This window comes from Phocoena phocoena, chromosome 14, assembly GCF_963924675.1.
Source record: "Phocoena phocoena chromosome 14, mPhoPho1.1, whole genome shotgun sequence".
NCBI lineage: Eukaryota > Metazoa > Chordata > Mammalia > Artiodactyla > Phocoenidae > Phocoena > Phocoena phocoena.
Window position 1 is genome coordinate 89,176,118 of NC_089232.1, and position 18,758 is coordinate 89,194,875.

At 55.3% G+C, this 18,758-nt stretch overlaps 1 protein-coding gene across 2 annotated transcripts in view; it reads right to left on the reverse strand.

Moving 5' to 3' along the window:
- Positions 1-17,246: 17,246 nt before the first annotated feature.
- TPO (thyroid peroxidase) overlaps positions 17,247-18,758 on the reverse strand; it is a 31,295-nt gene continuing 29,783 nt past the window's right edge. For both annotated transcript variants that reach the window (XM_065890778.1, XM_065890777.1), the window contains 2 exons: positions 18,085-18,216; positions 17,247-17,350 (listed from right to left, as the gene is read on the reverse strand). In XM_065890778.1, coding sequence (XP_065746850.1) covers positions 17,247-17,350; positions 18,085-18,216 — 236 coding nt within the window. The remainder of the gene's footprint in view (positions 17,351-18,084; positions 18,217-18,758) is intronic.

An 18,758-nucleotide genomic window follows, 5' to 3' on the forward strand; every position in this document is an offset into this window, starting at 1 on the left:
CCTTACTGTTTATCTATTTTATATTTAGTATTTTATATCTGTTAATCCCAAACTCCTAATTTATCTCCCCTACCCCTCCCTCACTATCCCCTTTGGTAACCATAAATTTGATTTCTTTTTTTTTTTTCCTTTAATTAATTATTTATTTATTTTTGGCCGCATTGGGTCTTCGTTGCTGTGCACGGGCTTTCTCTAGTTGTGGCGAGCGGGGCCTACTCTTTGTTGTGGTGCGTGGGCTTCTCATTGCAGTGGCTTCTGTTGTTGCAGAGCACGGGCTCTAGGCACGTGGGCTCAGCAGTTGTGGCACACGGGCTCAGTAGTTGTGGTGCATGGGCTCAGTAGTTGTGGCACACAGGTTCAGTAGTTGTGGCCCACGGGCTCAGTTGCTCCACGGCACGTGGGATCTTCCGGGATCAGGACTCGAAACCGTGTCCCTTGCACTGGCAGCAGATTCGTAACCACTGTGCCGCCAGGGAAGTCCCATAAATTGGTTTTCTATGTCTGTAAGTCTGTTTCTACTTTATAAATAAGTTCATTTGTACTATTTTTTAGATTCCTCATGTAAGTGATATCATATGATATTTGTCTTTCTCTGCCTGACTTCACTTAGTATGGTAATTTCTAGGTCCATCCATGTTGCTACAAAAGGCATTATTTCATTCTTTTTTATGGCTGAGTAGTATTCCATTGTATATATGCACCACATCTTCTTTATCCATCCATAGGTGGACACTTAGGTTGCTTCTGTGTCCTGGCAATTGTGAATAGTGCTGCAGTGAACATTGGGGTGCATGTATCTTTTCAAATTTATTATTATCATCACCATTACTGCAGTCCCACATTACCTAGGAATGACCCAGGCGGTTGGAGGGGGCAGTGTCTGCACCCCACACAAGGTCTCAAGGCTCAGCGATCAGATCGGTGCTCAGGGAAACCTGCTTTGAACTTGCCCTTCGATAACAGGCGGGTAAGTGAGTGATCAGCCATCCCACCGTGCCCCCTGCTGTCCGGCCCCAGATACCCAGCCACCCGCCTGCTCTCCTCCTCGCGGCACACAGAAAAGCTCCTTTAAAGCTTCAGATTTCCCTGCTTTCCTTCTCAGAACCTTCTGGAGCTTTGCGAACCTTTTGGGATGAAATGGCAAGCTCTCTGTCTCGAAATAACCTCCTAGGCCCCTGATGGAGCCGTTCCCCATGGGACCCTTTGGTGATGTCCGTGCTCCTGTAAAGGCTCCCCTGCCCAGAAGCCCAGCGTCCCTGGTCAGCCAGACCCCAGCCACCAGGCCAGCTCTGGGCCGTCTCACCCCAAATAAGGCAGATGGTGGCCCTAGACACTCAGAGAGTTTCTGTTTCTCTTCCTGCTCTTTACTCTTCGTCCTACAAAAGCTTCCTGCCCTCCCTTCACCCCGCTGTCAGTTCTCCCAAAGAAAACCGGCCGCTTCATGCCGTGTTGGATAAAGTTTGTTGGTATCACTTAAGCTGTCTCCTTTAATCCTTGTGTGACATCCCCAAAGCTTCTCATGCTGGGGCCACTCTGCACACCTGGCCAGCCCACGGGCTTCACGTTTCCTGGTTCCCACGGACGCTGGTGAATCGGGTCCGTCTGTCTGTACCGAGGCCTGTGCAGTGACAGCTGGACGGAAGCAGCTCCTGAGGTCCCTGGTCTGCTGGAGGGGCCTCACCAAGCAGACCTCGGGCAGGACTCAGAGCGTGATGCAACCTGGGATCTCCCCAGGGGCCCGGCCGCCCATCAGGGACAAGCCGGCCGCGAGCCTGGGGCCTGGAGGGTGATCCGAGGACGCCAGGATCCCCGTCACTGGAGGAGATCTTCTGAGACTCAGATTCCACCAGACCGTGTGATTTTCCCATAAAATTCAGTAACACACAACCACAAATTTAAGTCACCCTCTCAGCCCCCAGACGGTTCTGTAACATGAGAGTAAAGCCATTTATAATTCTTCAAAAACAAATTCCGCCGGAGCTCATGATGAAACATTTACACAAAATTGCTTTTCCTTCTCTCTGTCAGACTCAACATTCCACCTTCATATTTTTCCAAAACCTTCTTTTTCTGGCTGCAAATCATTGCTGCCTTAGCCTCCTGCACTTTCTCTGACTTTCTGTGGTCGGTACTAGCAATTAATGTTTTTGAAGGAAATTATTTTTTATAAATAGTGACATTTTCCCCTAGTGATTAGCAACCCAAATGCACATTGATTTAGGTTTGTACCTCAGCAGAGACAAGCTGGAGGCTGCCGTCCAGTCCCAGGGGCGCCGCCGGCCGCTGGGCAGAAGAGGCTGGGCTGTGGATGTGGGCCTGGCTCCTGCTGGATGGGGGAGGGAAGGCCCTTCTGGCTGGAGGGCAGGGGGCCCGCCGTGGTACAGGCGTGACACGGGGTGACTGCCTGGAAGTTGCCTGGGAGGAGGGGTGGTCCACTGAGGCCCGGGTGGGGAAGTGACCAGGGGACACAGTGGCACGTGAGGGCCGTGCCCCCCAGAGCCACCTGATCACGTCCAGAGGACCCGCTTGCCTTCTCTCCGCTGGAATTTAGAACATCCTGTCTCGCCCACCTCTGACCACATGGGGCTGGGCCCTGACCCGCCCATCGCCGGGCCAGGCCAGGGGAGAGGCCTCTGGACGGCGGGTCCCTCGGAGAGGCTGTGTCCCCCATGCTGGCCTCACCTTCCTGCCCTGCGGTGCCCATGGAGCCGGTCTGCATTCCACCAGGCAAGCTGGGCTCGAAGCGTCCCTTCCTGGCCCCAAGATGAGTTCCAGAACCTGGAAGGATCCCACTTCCTTAGGTCTGCGGAAAATTCCCAAGGAGTGTTCTCCGCCCTCTAAGAAAATAGGTTTCCCCGCTTAGGTTTTTATTTGAACAGTGGGGCCGGTGTTTGGGGAAGGTTTCTGGTTTCCCACCAGACAGACCAGAGTGGTGCTTCTGGGGTGATGGGGACACCGCCGGTGGGCACGGCCAAACCTGCCGGCCCCTGTCACACGGCGTGAAATCCGCCCCCGCACCATGCTGCCCACACAGCAGCCCCGTGCCGGGGTCATTAGCACCCAAACTTTGGAGAGGAGCAAACCACACCCGGGAAAGCTAACCGCCGGCCTCAGCGGCGGATCCAGGGCTGCCGCCACAAAGGGATGCTCCCCGCCCATGCTGGGCTCGCCCGTGTCCTGATTTGTGGCATTTGCTGATCTCAGCCTGCTTTCAAGCAGCACACAAATTCCCTACATTTGAGAGACGTTGGTGCCCCTCCAGCCGCCCCCTGCCAGATGGACGCCAACCACGAGGGCACAGCATTTGCAAGCCCAGGCAAGCCCCCTTCCTGCCCCATGACACAGTTCACCCACAGGTGGCCTGGACACATTCTGGGTATTTTGCATCCTGAAGGTTTGGGGTGATTTGCGCCGCAGCCGTGGAATCAAGTGCACGTCGCGTCATCTGGGGATGGGGCGTGGGCTGTGGTTTCCGGTGACAAGCAGGTCTGGGCCGTCGGGAGAGAACGGGGCTGCGGGGTGGTGGGGGGAGGCGTGATGAGGGCGGGATGGGCCTCCAGCCAGAAGCCAGGCTCCGTGCTAACCCTCCAGTTAGCTTCTCTGAAGGAGGGGCAGCTGGCGCTGAGTGAACACGCAGGGCCTTTCAGACCCAAGTTCCTCTGCTCACATTCCCACAACCAGTCTGAGCTCTGTATGGGCTCCAGAGAAGAAGAGGTGACGTGTCATCTGATTCTTGAAGGACGGACAGGGGGCCTCCAGGGAGGAAGGGAAGGAGGCCACACCAGACAGAGGGGCCCGGACAGAGCGGCTCGTCAGAAAAGTCACCCGGATCCTGGGCTTGAATGTGCTCAGTCCGGCGGGGTTTCACAGGGCCCGGTGCCCAGCACGTCTGTGGACGCATTTCTGCCCTTGGCCTAACGGGACATCGGTTCTTCCCGAAGCAGTGCAGACGGGAGCTTCCCGGAGCCGAGCTGGGACACAGCCTCGTTCACACGGACACAGAGCTTAGGCTCCTGGAGACAGCACCGCAGGGGAATGGGTCCAGGGAGCTGGGAGGTGTGTGGACGGCCCAAGGACAGATGTGGACGGACACAAGGACGGGACGCACAGAAAGAGGCTGAGCTGCCAGCCTTGCCCTTACGTGAGGCCCCGGCCACGCCACCCACTGGTGGCCACTTACCAGCTTCGGGGACGGACACCTCGTCTGATGCTCAGACGTGAGTGTCGAGGTGATTTATCCGGAGCCGCACGAGCCAATGTGAGAGGCTGTGACTGCTGCCTCCCTCCTCGCAGGCCGAGCGGGCCGCGGCGCCGCTGGACGCTCACGGCAGCTGTGCTGAGCCCGGTGCCCGGCGGCTCCAGCTTGGAAATGCCGCCTCACGCTTGCTCCTCTGGCACCGGGAGGGATACAGGCCCAGGCGGCTCACCCCGACCTCCTCGTCGTGAAGACGTACGGATTCCGGTGCTGACGGGATGCTGGGCTTGAGAGCGAATCACAGATACTTCACTTTCGTGCAGACGTGGTGGCTCTGTGAGCCGTGGGCAGGCTACCCTGCGTCCCGTGGGTGTCCCATCCGCAGGGGAGACCCCCCCCCGACCTCCATCCTTGGATGTTTTGACGCAACTTGTTACCCAGTCTCAGTTCTGTTGTGTATCTACTGTGTTTTTTTCTTTTTAGTCTCATGAGCTTGGCGTCCAACCAAGGTGAGCGTATCGGCCCTTCAGACTGGTCCCCGGGAACGGGGGTGGGGGGCAGGGGGCCAGGAGGGCTTCGTGCAGAAGGGGACACTCAGGGTATTTCAGCATTTCACTTTCTCTTCAGACCTTCAGGTAAAATGGCTCCTGGAGTTTATTACCAATTAAAAACAACTCTGAAAATGTTTACAGTGAGATAAACTCTCAGCGACTCCCACGGGAACCTCTATGAGGACATTTTCTCTAAGGTGCGGTGCGTGCCGTGCCCGAGGTTGGGGCGCCATGTTCCCGGCGGGGCCGTGCTCGCGGGGGGAGGCGGGGGCAGCGCGCCCTCGTGGTGGGCACGCCCGCGGGGTCCCTGGGGGCCTGGGCGGGAGGGAGAGCGGGGGGGAGGGGAACAGAGAAGAAGGGAACTAACACCACGTTGGAACCGCCCCCCTCATTCTTCGGCCCCTGTGTTGGGTCACTCAAGCCCCACACGTCGGGAGCTAAACATCAGAGAAACATCGCTTGTGCCCAGAAAGCACGTAACGCTTCCCAAAGAAAGTTCCATCCCACGTCCCAGGCTAGTGACGGCTGAAGCTCGCTGTAGATACGTTCACTTTCAGCCTGGAAACCTTGCAGGGATAAGAGCGGTAAAGGAAAAATAACTGCTGACCCCTTGAGGTTTTGCAGGACCTCGTGATCCGGCTCACGGGACAAGCAGAAGAGCAAGAAGGCTGTGCTTCCTTGAAGGCCGGGGCTCCAAAGTCTGCAGCCCACCTCCACCTTCAACGCTGAACCTCCTGCTTCCCCTTTCCCTTGGCGTAAGAGAGCCTGAGTTCGACCCCGAGTTAACACGCTCCTTTAGGACATTAGTCCACCACCTTCTTGGTCTACCGGCTTCCGAGTAAAGTCACTGTTCCTTCCCCTTCCCCTCGTATGCTGATTTGTTGTCCCGTCGTGTGGCGAGCAGTACTAGCTTGTGCTTGGTACCAGGAGGACGGGGGGCTGTGTTTAGGGGGAATGAAACATCCCGCCTGGTCCTCGTGGGAGACAGTCGGGTGGGGATTCGGGGGACAATTAGATGAATGGGGGGACGTTTGGGCAGGAAATTTAAACTTGAGGCTGTTGGTATTTACGGCAGTGGGCAGGAGTAGCCGTGTGCAGGGAGAGGGCACAGGAGGACGGAGCCAGGATTGGCACAAGAAGAGGAAGGGGCAGCGGGAGCCTGGCGAGGGGCAGGGGACTCTCGGGAGGCAGCGGGGCGTCTGTACAGCGGGTCAGGCCCAGCCTGCGGCCCCTGCACTGTCACCCCTACGCGGGCGTCCCTGGAGAGCTCTTCCTTCCTCTCTGCTGTCCGAGTCTCACTCCTCCCGGGCCCTCCGGGGAGCAAACGGGGCCCTTGCTGCCGTGCTGCGGCTCTTCGTGTGCCTGGCGGGTCACCAGCGCAAGGACTGCAGAGCTGCGTCGGGGTGGGAAGTGACGCCGAGGCGGCCTGCCGGCCTCCCCAGCGCACGTCAGATGGGCCTCTCCTCCCAAAACCCCCCTGCTCTCAGGCTGCTATTCAGGAAGTTCTCCAAAGCCACCTTGGCTCCCACGGTGAGAACTTAAAACTGAGACCCGTTAGCTAATGGGAGATGTCAGTGTTGTTACCGTACGTCCTGATTTCTCACGGGGTATCCACCTGGAGTATTCTGGTTCCTTGGATTTAAAACTGAACTTCCAGCTGGGGAATCGGAACACACTCTCACCATGTCCTGCTTCCTTGGAAATCTCCCTTCCCAAGGCCTTTCTTGGTAAGTGTTTTCCTTCGCGTTCAAGGCCAAAAGCTTTTGGAGAAGAAGAAATGATACCCAGGAAGCCGATCCGTCCTCAGCTCCAGCCTTGCTTTTGTGACCCCCCAGACGCATCCCACCACCCACTCCCGTCCCGCCGTCACAGCGCATTCTGAGGGTAGAAATACGGTTAGTGAGAATTTTAGGACAAAACTTTTGAGCCCGAAGTCTTCACTCCTCCCTTGTTGCAAAGGGTGTCTTCTGGTGCTTCCTTACTATCCTGGGATGGGTTTTACAACTAATAGAACTTACCTGCACATACAATGAAAAATCAGGATAGTGCCCTAAATGTAATATAAAGAGCAAAGAAGAAGGGATTTATTAAGACTGAAAATCGGCAGAACAGTATTCAGCTGGATGCTGTCAATGCTTTTATTTCCATCCCACGTCTGAAAACGATAATCATATATTCATACAAGTACAAATGCCATCACCTCGAATACAAGTATTTTGGATGAGTGACCTTGAGCAGAGTTTTGGAGAGTCTAACACTTTTTTTGAAACGATGGAGAACTTTTGGCAAAGTTCTGAAGAAACATCATGGTTTGCACGATGACATCATCCCTTAAAGTTCATTGCAGTTAAAATTGTGCCAAAAATATGTTTGTGTTTCAGGTTACATTAAGACCATCAGAACACCAGAAACGGGTGTGAAGTGCTTTTCCTGTATCAGGGTCCGGTGGGACGGCCAGAAGCCCCGTGGGAGCTGGGCCAGTTCTTCCACGGCTGGGGCTGCCGGAGCAGCCAGGACGTCGGACCCCCGGGCTCTGTCCCTCAAAGCCACCAGCATCCCCCTGATCACCGTGGCCCTCCAGGCCCTGCAGACTCTCCAGACACCCCGAGGTGGTGGTGGCCTTGGTAAGAGAGGCTGCTCTAAGCCTCCTTCTTTGTGGAGCCCGTGTCTGGTCTCGTACAGAAGCCCTGGGATCCGAGGACCCAGGCGGGTGGGCACAGGCCGGCAGGAGGTCCGCTCAGAGCCCGCGGCTCATGGACGTGTGTCGTCACATGCAGATTATGGGGTGACTGGGTGCATTTCCATTTAAAACTCAGCATGTTAAAACTTCACCAAGGTGTAGAGTATTTCGTATTTCCTCCTGCCTACTGCTAGGCTAGGAGGAGGAGACTGTGATATTTTGCAATAATTTGAGGAAAGTGCATCATTTCCCATCTTCTCATTGCATAGGAATCACCCAGGCCGACAAGACTCATCCAGGGGTAAATTATTTTTCCTGGCTTTTTGCATTAATCTAAGTAAATTAATGGAAATAGGTAAAAAAGTCGTCTGTGGAAATATAGAAGGTACAAAGTAATTTTCATTCCTTTGAAATGAAAGACTGCTTGACATAGTGTACTTTTCCTTCCCCAAAAGTCGTGACAATTCAACAGAGATGAAAACTGTCAGATGTACTTTGTTGTGAGAAAATTATACAATTTGGGGATAGAGCTTTCTTTTTAGTTTGGACTATTTTTGTCACCGCACTGACAGATAGAGAGTGTTCTTTTTACAGATTAAAAACAAATTAAAAACTATTTTAAAGAGTAATCTGTTCAAACAACATTTAGCAGTTAGGCCCTAAGAGGAGTCAGAAAAAAAAAAGATCTGAAAATCTATCAACAATTTTGCTAAAGCTAAATCACACCAAAGACCTTTCTGTTTGCCTGATAGTTTAAATGTTTTATTAATTGGTTACTGTCTTGCTCTAGATTTAACATCTTAGCTCTGCTTATATAATAACGATGTCAGCTGGGGAGGGCCTGGGGGTCAAACCTGGGCAGGACCCGACCTGGGAATTAACCTTCCCTGATCTTACACGTGACATTCTCTTTTTTGCACGTGCAGGAGAGGGGCTGGTGGTGGAGGTCACGCTGGGCTCTTTGCTCCGGGACACGCCTCTGCATCCTGTCTGAGAGCTCAGGGCCCCAGGCCCCTCTTCCCCTTCCCGGCGCGGGTGCTGGCTGTGGCCCTGGGGGTTTAGCCTTCCGGATGGGGACCTGAGCTCTTCACCCCAGCTGGCTGGTCCTCTCCTGCCAGGTGAGCCCTGCCCCTGCCTGACCCACCCAGGGCACCTGCGCCCCTGTGGCTTCCGCCCCAAGTCAACGCCCGGATTCTGCCAGGGATGGAAGGAACGTGCAGGGAAACCAAGGATCTGCTCTAAGGACGTGATGCCCGGAGCCATCCCCCCCCGACCACCCCGGGCAGGGGCTCTGTGAGTTCGGGTCTTGGGCCCCTGGGAGGCGCGGAGCGGCTGCTGCTAGGAGGCTGCTTCAGCCTCTGCCAGCTGGTCCCAGAGCCCCGTGAGCCGCAGGGGACCGGGCCCCTCAGGGTCGCGGCCGAGTGATACATACGGTGGTGATACTCAACTCTCAGGAGAGGAAGCAGGTGAAGCAGAGGCTGCCCGTGTATGAGGCACAGGTCGGTGCCCTGGAACCAGAGACAGAGTCCTCTCAGCAGAACAAGAGGAGGTGCCGGGCGGAAAGAGCAGCCGCAAATCGGCGATGCCCCTGCTTCCCAGAAGGCGGTGCTGTGCGCCCGCGGAACCGGCCCCCTCCACCTCCGTAAAGGAAAGGCCTCGGCGACAGTCCTGGGTTGTCGTCCGCTCGGGGCTGCCTCGAGGCGAGACTGATGCTCTGAGGCCCGGGCGAGGCTCAGTTCTCATCAGCCTGACCAGATTAGTCGTGAACAGCAGACGGTTTAACGAGGAGGAAGAAGATGCCATGAACACAACGCACAGCTTCTGGGTTTGGGGCAGAGACGACGGGCCCTGCGTCCCATGGCAGCCGCCAGTGGCTCCATCACCAAGGGCTGCCTGTGAGCCGTGTCCCGTCTCTCCTTGACTGTGATTTGCTGTGTGTTGCCGAGCGATTCACCTCTATCGCCTGGGACTCAGCTACTTCCTCTGTGAAATCAAAGCTGCACCAAGTGATCTTCGGGGTGACGTCCAGGGTAAGTGTCCCAAGGGCGAGCTACGTTCACCGCCAGTTTGCAGGTCGTCTCGTGTGAATTCCCCACAGAAATAGTAAGAACAGGGGGCACAGCAGACACAGACGGGCCTGGGCCGGGAGCCGGCTGAGTCCTAGACCCCAAGGCCAAGGGCACAGTCTCCTGGGTTAGACTTTCAGAGGGTACAAAACCTGGGCAAATTAGTGCCAATCCTGACAGCAGATGGACCGGAATTATTACAGCAGCAGAATAACTAATACCGTAACAAGCTGACCTCAGGGGGAGTGAGGATTCGGCGCAGATGGTAGGTGACAGGTGCGAACACCAGGCGAGCTGGGCGCCGAGGCCCGTCCGGACCCGGAGCCGGTGAGACAACTGACCCGGGACTCGTAGGAGACGGGATTGTTCCTTCCAGCCAGCTGGTCATTAACGCAGCTCAGGGGCCGGATGCAGCACACAGGACCCAACAGACACATAAGAACTAAACAAAGTCCCAGAGGCCAGAGGCTGAGAGCTACACGGAGCCGAGCCGACCGGTGGTTCCTGGTGGTGATGTCAGCTCGAGGCTCCAGGGGAGAACAGAGCCGTCTGCCAACCAGCTAGTGCCATCCCTCTGTCTCCTCAGCAGAAATCATTCAGAGACTCAGAGCTGCTACACTTCATTTCCCGTAGCGGGCGCAGTGACTTACAATGCGTGTTATTTCGCTACGTCGCCTCTGATGGAAAAATCTCCGGCGCAGAAACCGGCTTCATCTCCCAGGGGCACGATGGGAGGGTGGTTAGAGCGTCTCCCATACTGGTCCAATCAAGTCTTTAACGGGTTTTATATTAGCAACGATAAGAACTTGGGAACACAGAACAGGATGGCCCAGGACCTACGAGAAGCAGTATTTTTAGGTGACGAACGGTAAAACCTGTCTCCCCACGTAACACCGGTGTAAAGCGTCCAGAGCAAACCTTCAGTTCCCCTGGCGGTTTTCCTCCTTGCTGGCGCAGAGCCGGGCGGTAGGCTCTCATCTGTCAATCCCTACCTACCACGTGGTCTTGGAACACAGCAGGTGCAGGGCACGGACGCCTCAGGAGGAAGGAGGAGGGTTCCCTGTGTCCTGGGTGAGGGAAGGGCCAGCACAGGTGGGGGCTACTGCAGCCAAGCCCCGCCCCACCTCAGAGCTGTCGCTATGGCTGCCTGGCCTCCCCGGGCTCACGACTTCACGTGTGAAACAGGGGCCCCGGTGACGACTGCTTTATGGTTGATGTGACTAATAGCTCCCCCAGGACTGCCCGCGAGCCCGGAGGGGGTCCCTCAGAGGATAATCAGGCTAAGGTACCCAAGCGAGGGAGAGAGATGGAGGGGCAGAAACGGGGCCTGGAAATGGGGGGGGCAGCGGCTGGGAATGGAGGCTCGGTTCTAGGTCCGGCGGCGGATTCTCAGATGAGGAGACAAGCCACTTATATCCTGTTCCGTCCTCAGAATCACAGTCCTTCCAGGAAATCTCGAGTTCCGCTCCCAGGAGGAGGGGCGGGACGCAGGCTCGGGCATCTGCAGAGACAGATGAGCTGGGCTCGCACTGTCCATCCTGCGAGTCAGCTGAGAAGCTGGCTGAGTGGGTAGGAAACTCGGGGGGAAAAGGAATCACAGGATAAGAGGCAACATGAAAACTGGAGAAAAAGTGAGCCTGGGATGTGAGGGTGGTGAAAATAATCTTCCATTCCTTTGGTTGGAGGGACAGGTTTATAAATATGTATAACATGTAAATACGTTCTCATGGCAAGCCCCCCAGGAGGAAACAATCAGGCAGCTTTTGCAAACAGCCAGACAACCGCAAGGTGGTGGGGTTTTTTCATCCACGCTGGGTCTGCGTGTCCCGATCAGACGCCGGGCAGCGCGCGGGCGTCCTGCCGCTTCCACCGGTCCCCGTCCTTGGAAATCAAAACAGACGAGAGTGGTGTCTGGCTCGGGCTCCAAGAGCTGTGCACGCATCGCACGTGCAGGCTCCTGCTTGCAGAGAAGGATTCGGGATCCACAGGCCGGGTCCTGCAGGAGAGAAGCCGCCACGAGCTTCAGACCGACAGGAAGCCTCGCCCTGGTCCGGGTCCCGGCGGGCTGATGAGGTGTGCGGCGGGTACACGGTCCCTGGCGTGGCTGCAGAGGCCTGGTCTGGGCACGTCGGTGGCGCCGCCTCACTCCGGGTGCCGTAGTTTTGGTTCCACGCTTGGGAGGCAGGTGCCAAGGCTGATTCCACTCTGCCTCCAAGGAGAGCATCATTTTAGCTCTAAATCCCACCCAGCCCTGAATTTCAGGCAGGCCCCAGGGAGCAGCAGTAACTTCTTAATATAACGCCGCTTGGGGTCATGTGCATAAAGACAGTGAAAAGCGAGTTTAGACTGAGTCTGTCACACTGATTATAATTACTCCATTTTCTAAAAAGAGCACATTTGAAAGTCAGTATTTTCTTTCAGCCCTGGCTCCTCTCCCATCACCCCAGCCCGTACTTCAGACGTGCTGCCACGGATGCCCCACAGTTAGTCTTGGGGTTGAAGCCCTTCTTACAAATGAAAGGCATTTTCATTCCTTTCACCCTGGCTCACTGATTCCAATTTGTCTTTACTTTTTAAAAAGTAGGTTAACATTTTGACAAATTAGCATTCTCCTGCAAATACAGTTTGTAGGAGAGGGAAACACGCAGCGGGAAGGTGCAAAAGGGATGGGGACACAGCGCCAAATAGAAATGCAGGAGGCACTCCCGCTGAGCGCCAGCAGCCCCGGCATTCCCAGGGACTTCCGGGGTCTTAAGGGGAACGTCGGACACTGCAAACATCAGGAAGGCCAGGTGTGGACCCACCTGCTCTGAGTCCCCAGCAGGAGTGTGGTGCTGTGGATAGCTCACGTCCTGGGCTTTCCCGTGTCCCAGCTGGGAAGTCCCTTCTCCCTCTCCCTCCAGGATCGGCAGCGAGGATTCAGGGTCGGCATGTGTCCTGTGGACGCACACTGTTGTCATTGCTTACAAGAAACAGAGGGAGCCCCAAGCCATGCGACCTCAGAGGGTCACCGGCTCGCTCCCCGCAAAGACAAAGAAATGCCTGTAGATTCAAGAAAACACCTCGGTTTAGAAAACAAAACTGAAAATTCCATGGAGCACAGCTGGAGGTAGATGCTTACCCCCTGCTGGGGTATTTGCTGAGACTCTGCCTCAAAGAATTCCTCACCTCCCCAGGAGCAAACGACGGGGATGACAGGAAGGTCACAGCGTGAAAGTGGCTTCGATCTGTTTCTAAGACACAATCTAATACTGAGATATGGGGGACTTTTAAAAACGTGTCCCAGGATATAAGGACAACTAACGTGGTGCAGGCCATCGACCTTCACCTCTGCAGGAGCTCTGAGGGAGGGGACGGTAGGGGTAAAGTGACTGAGGGTTGAAGAAACCAGGTCTCATGTCGGGAGCCTGGCCTCGGGAACCGGAGTCCTGTGAGGGCACAGCAGGGAAGGAGCACAGGGGACTGAGACGGCACCCCACAGGGCACGGGACCCCAAGTCACATGCCTGGACCCGCTCTGGACGGCGGGCCTCCCCTCAGCCCCTCAGTGCAAGAGGCGTAGCTATGTTTTCCTTAAAGAGAAGCTGACAAATAGCAAAGAAATGAACAGCAACCAAAGCAGCAGGACTCTGCGTTCCAGGTTCAGCCGTCTGACCTGCAGCACTCTTACGGCAGTGAAAAATATACGTATTGTTTCGCCAGCTCTGGGCTCTGGGCGCTACAGCAGGTAAGGCCGACCTCCCCGTGGGTCTGTCCCAAGCAGGTCATCCCGTCATCAAGAGAGGGGGAGGTGCGGGAGGACACGCACAGACCCGCGGTGTGGACGCAAGGCTGGCCTCGGGCAGGACCATCACCTCTCAGGGATAAGTGGGAAATAATGCCAACTCACCCTCTTTCCCCAAGTTGCAATCATACTTCCAGTAGAAATAGACAGTGCAAAAAGCAGCTGCCATCTACCGATGGCACAGCATAGCGGTCCCTAAACAAAGAGGAACTGAAGACCCACACCTCAGACGCTGAAACTGACGGGACGAGCGATTACGCAAGAGCCCGTCACAGGAGCTGACGTGTACACCTCAGTTCCCACTGACTAATAACCGACAGGTAAACACAGTCTGCGTGAAATTTAGACCGATGGGGTTGACCCGAGAAGTTCAGACCCGCAGAAGTAACTGTGCAGAGGAAGCTCTCCTGGGCTGGAGACCAATGAGCGAAATGGATGTGGGCCATGAATCAAGTTTTTAGTGTAAAAGTTGCACAGAAAAGGATTTATCTTGGTGAATATAATTTCAATGAGACAAACAATGTCAAACTGGGGTGTATTTTAATTGTGTAAAGAAAGCTGATTGAGGAGTTGGTTTAATGGGGTTAACTCTGGATCAGAGTCTTTCAGTGAAAACACTTCAATGTTGGTATACTTCTGATTGAAATATTTATGTTAATAGTTGTTGCTCCAAAATATATAGCCTTAGACCCAAAATAGTAGGGGAGGTATAAATGGGGGGGGGTGAGAGAATCAACACGGAATGAAGGTCAAGGCCCATGGAGCACCTGACAGGTGTCCACCATTCGGCCTCTCTCTATCTCTGTCTCTCTGTGTATGTCTCTCTATCTCTCTATGTCTCTCTCTGTCTCTGTGTCTCTCTCTGTCAGTCTCTCTCTGTGTCTTTGTCTCTCTCTGTATGTCTGTCTCTCTGTCTCTGTGTTTCTGTCTCTCTATTTGTCTCTGTCTCTCTGTCTCTGTGTCTCTCTCTCTGTCGTTTGTCTCTGTCTCTCCCGTCAGTCTCCCACTGGCATCCTTGTGGCTGGAATGATCGGGTTTGGAATACTCGGGGCAGCAGCGTGCAGACACCCAGGTGGCTCCTTCCACCCAGGTGGCTCCTTCCATCAGGCTCTGAGGACGCAGTGTTTGCAGGGAGCTGCGGTGACTCAGGCTCCAGTGCAGAGAGGCCCCCGTGTGGCCCCATAAAGAAGGCCCACCCCTCCCCCTCCCTGCCATCGGCCTCCCCTCCCCCCGCAGGGTTCGCAAGTCATTCAGGTAAGTGGTACTTTGCAAACCAAAGTGGTGTCAGGGCATATTTTTCAGGCTCCAGGGTCTACAATCAAGGGTGGTAGATGTTTCCCTCCCAAACTTCCTCAGATAGCTGTTCATTTAATCTGTGGCTGTCAGTCTTAAAGAAAACAGCTATTTTTCTTGAGTGTGTGGGCTAGAGACATAACTTTTTCATAATAATAAGGTGATTGATGTTTAATAGAGATGTCTGCAAATACAACATTGTATCCGAATACTAACTTACAGTAATACCAGCTTTTCACAATGGGAGCATTTAGTAGATATGATTATAGAACCCAGCTAGTTTGGGGGTGTTCGCCTACGGCCCATCTCATTTTTATTGCTTAATTGATTTCATGGTTACCTAAGGGTTTTTTTTTTTTTTTTTTTTTTGCGGTATGCGGGCCTCTCACGTTGCAGAGCAGAGGCTCCGGACGCGCAGGCTCAGCGGCCATGGCTCACGGGCCCAGCCGCTCCGTGGGATGTGGGATCTTCCCAGACCGGGGCACGAACCCGTGTCCCCTGCATCGGCAGGCGGACTCTCAACCACTGCGCCACCAGGGAAGCCCTACCTAAGGGTTTTAATTATCGATAATATCTAAGCTTTTAAGGCCAAGTGATTCTGAAAACGTGGGCGATATTTTCTGACACCACCCTCATCTAAAACTCCAGACGCCATTTGCAGTCACTGTAACTCATCTTCTCCCAGTGCAGGGGAGCGGCGGGGCCTCGAGGACAAGGCAGGTGTAAAGAAGTCAGTGACTAGTCAAAATAACAGTCCTGAGGATGAATCGCCCCAAGCCAAAGTCGACCTTGAGGACCAGAGGAGGCCCGATGCGTGGCCAGGAGCGCAGTCCTCAGCCCCAGGCCACCTCAGGCAGGTGTCTCGGGGTCTGCGGGTGCTGGGGCTGGAGGGTGTGAACAGTAAGCACCAGCTCTCTTACAGTTGGGGGTCTAGACGTGAGGCCCAGGTGTGGGCAGGGCTGGTTCCTCTGAGGCTGTGAGGTCCCCTGCTCCCTCCTGCCGCTCTGCTGACGCCTGGGTCAGCCTTGGCTCTAGGGCGTCACACAGGTCTCTGTCTCCATGCTCACTGGCCTTTCCCCGTGATCTGTGTCCCAACTCCCCTTTTATAAGGACACCAGTCCTGTAGGGTTAGGACCCACCTGCTCCAGCACGATCTCATCCAATTGCAATTTCATCTGCAATGACCCTGTTTCCACATAAGGTCACATTCCAAGATACTAGAGGTTAGGACTTGAACACATGAGTTTTGGGGACACCATCAGCCCGTAATGAGTGCTCGCCATGGAAAGGAAGACTGAGACAGCGACCAGAATTACTCGGTGTATCTGACACGTGGCTTGCGGCTGTTCTACAAGCTTGTGATTTGGAGAAGGAATTTCTCCGTGGCATCTGAACTATGGCAGATATTAGCGCAGTTAGAAGCTGTGAGTCCATTAGCAAGTGTGTCACCTAAATGTCATTCACCTGGAGATCACAGCCTTGTGTCATCTGAAGTCTGGGTGGCAGAGAGCGTCCTGGAGTATGAAAGAAACGGACCCGGATTTACTACTGCATCTTGGCAGGGGGCAGAGTAGGACCGGGGGGGTCACAGACACAGAAGTCCCCCTTCCAGGTTCTCGGAATAAACGAAAAGGCCGTGACCCTCAATTACTGATGAGACTCAATTATTGACCACAAGGCGTGATGTCAGTCCTGAGACCTGATCACTGAGGTCCAGGGTTCTGAGTATTAGAAACCCATTCCTGTAAGATGAGCAACTCCACGGGGGGGACGTTCCCTTTGGGGTCCAGCAGCTGGCGGTTCTGAACGTGCCAAGGAGTCGCTAGAAACGACAGGGGGTGTGAAGCGTTGAGCTCACCAGGAAGACGGGACGTGAACCAAAGGCTACCCGGGAGCAGAAGGTCAGGGTGACGTGAGGATGGATGCAGGGCCGGTGCTGCGCCTGAGGCACAGAACCAGGGATTCTGCAGCTGGGCAGAGGGGAAGCGGCCCGAGGGTTCCAGAAGGTCAGCCCAGCTCAGAGGCCAGAGAGGACGGGGCCTGGGTCTGCTGCTGGCCCACAGTGGCGTCCACGTGGTCTCTATTAACTGCACACGTTTGAAAACCGAGCAGCGCCGGGTCTGATTCCTAAGACCTGGCAGATGAGAAGCAGCAGCGAAGGGTGGGGACGGAGTGAAGTCCCCCAAAGGAAGCCCTGGCTCGGCTCTCACCCCCAGAAACGTGCAGATCCGAACGCCAAAGGCCTCAATGGCTGTGCCATTTTTAACATAAAAGTTCACCTTTCAATTTCCCAATTTCCCCAGAGTTTGCTCTTGAGGGAGGGGAGAGAAATGAAGAATAGGTTTTTATCCAGGGATGACCTTTTTTCTCTGAGAAACCTTTGTAAGAACCTTTACTCCTAACGAAAGAGACTTTCAATACAATCATTTAATGTGACCAAGAATCCAATATCCCCGAATCTCCACCCACAGGTGTTCAACACCCTCTAATGTGTACGAACGGTCACCCCACTTTCATATCTGGAGCAGAATGAAAGAGCCAGAAAGGCTAACACTGAACGAAGTAGCTCTGGAGACAGGTGGGTTTGGACGCCGGTGCTCTCTACTGGTTTCAGAAAAATAAAGAAGCAGCATCTCCAGCCGGGCCCATAGGAGCGGAAGTTGCTGAAAAGCAGGGACTTACCACCTGCAAACCACCATCCAGGTGAGGCCTGCCAGGCCACAGACGAGCACAGCGCCCAGCACGATGGAGACCATGGACGCCCGCGGGAGCCTCCCGGAGTCTGGAGCAAGGACAGAGCCAGCCGGTGAGCCTGCCCGGCTGAGGGCAGTGGCCAGTGCGCCCTTCCCAAACCCCAGCCCAACCCCCAGCCACCACCGAGCATCCCTGACCCTGGAAACCAAGTTCCTCTGGGTAATTTTCCTTCCACAGACCTCCTTGCTCTGCCCCGTGGGCTGTCCATCCCCTGCTGTCTTTGCTGTACTTGGAGTTGAGCTCTGCTCTGTACTGAGCTCTCCTTTTCCTACTGCAGGAGCTTTAATAAAATGTCTTGCCATTGTAACAGGTCCCGGTGCATGATATTTCTTATGACCGCTTATGAAATAGATTTCTTAGTATTCTTTTCTTAAAATTTTTCTTACAGGAGCTGGAAGCCAAGTTATGATTCCTAGATTTGCAGCTGAGTGGCTGTGTGACCCTGAGCAAGGCACTTACCCTCTCTGTTCTGCACATGGGGATCAAGCTTCGTGCTTCCCTCCCGGAGATAATTCACGGGGGGTGGGTGTGTGAAACTAGCTGAGGGTCTGGAGCGAGCCCGCCCCGCCCAGGGTTTCACAGTGGTCCTGTGTCTCAGACACGATCTAGCCTCAGGTACGAACCGGCTGGCTCCCTGCTCTCACCCAGCATCAGAGGCCGTGGCAGCGCGGACACACATGGCCGGAGGGTGACCCTTAGGTCATCCCTGCCTGTATGTTGACACCCCCTTCCAGCCTGGATGCCCGAGGGCCGTGGTCTCACCCACGCAGGTCCTGCCGTCCTCGCCGAGCACGTAGGGGTCGGTGCACTCGCACTGGAAACCGCCCTTGGTGTTCTTGCACCGGGCGGACGCGTGGCACGGGGCTTCCGTCACGTCTTCACACTCGTTGATGTCTGCACACACGACGAGAGGTCAGGGACAGCCTCCTGATTCCCTTCCCCACGAGGCCGGCCCCTCCCAGCTCTGTCCCGTGTCCAGGAGGCAGAGGGACGTCACCCCATGTCGGGGCTGCGTCTCCCCTGGATCCCCGCACCTTTGAAAAGAGAACGTCCCCTGATGTCCCGCGGGCATTTCCCTCCCTCCCCACTTCTGCTCACAGCGGCCCTTCGGCCACTCAGGAGACAGCCCGGCCCGTGGCCACCCTCTGCCCCGCTGGCCTGACTGCTTCTCCTGGCCCGCCCCCAGTGGCCGCCTCAGGCCCGCAATCCCTCTGGTGCCGGTGCCGATCCAGAGTCAGTCCTGTTCGTTCAAATTCTGCTAGGTGCTGCGAGGGCCCGAGCGTGAGGCAGGTAGGTCCCCGGAGGTTCAGGCCACACAGGCCGGCGGCCTCGCTCAGACGCGGGCACGTGTTCCCCCTGGAGGCCGCTGGTGCTTTCCACACTGAGGAGGACTCCACCCCGGGCGGGACTCGAGAGTGGGTGGGAAGGAGGCGGGT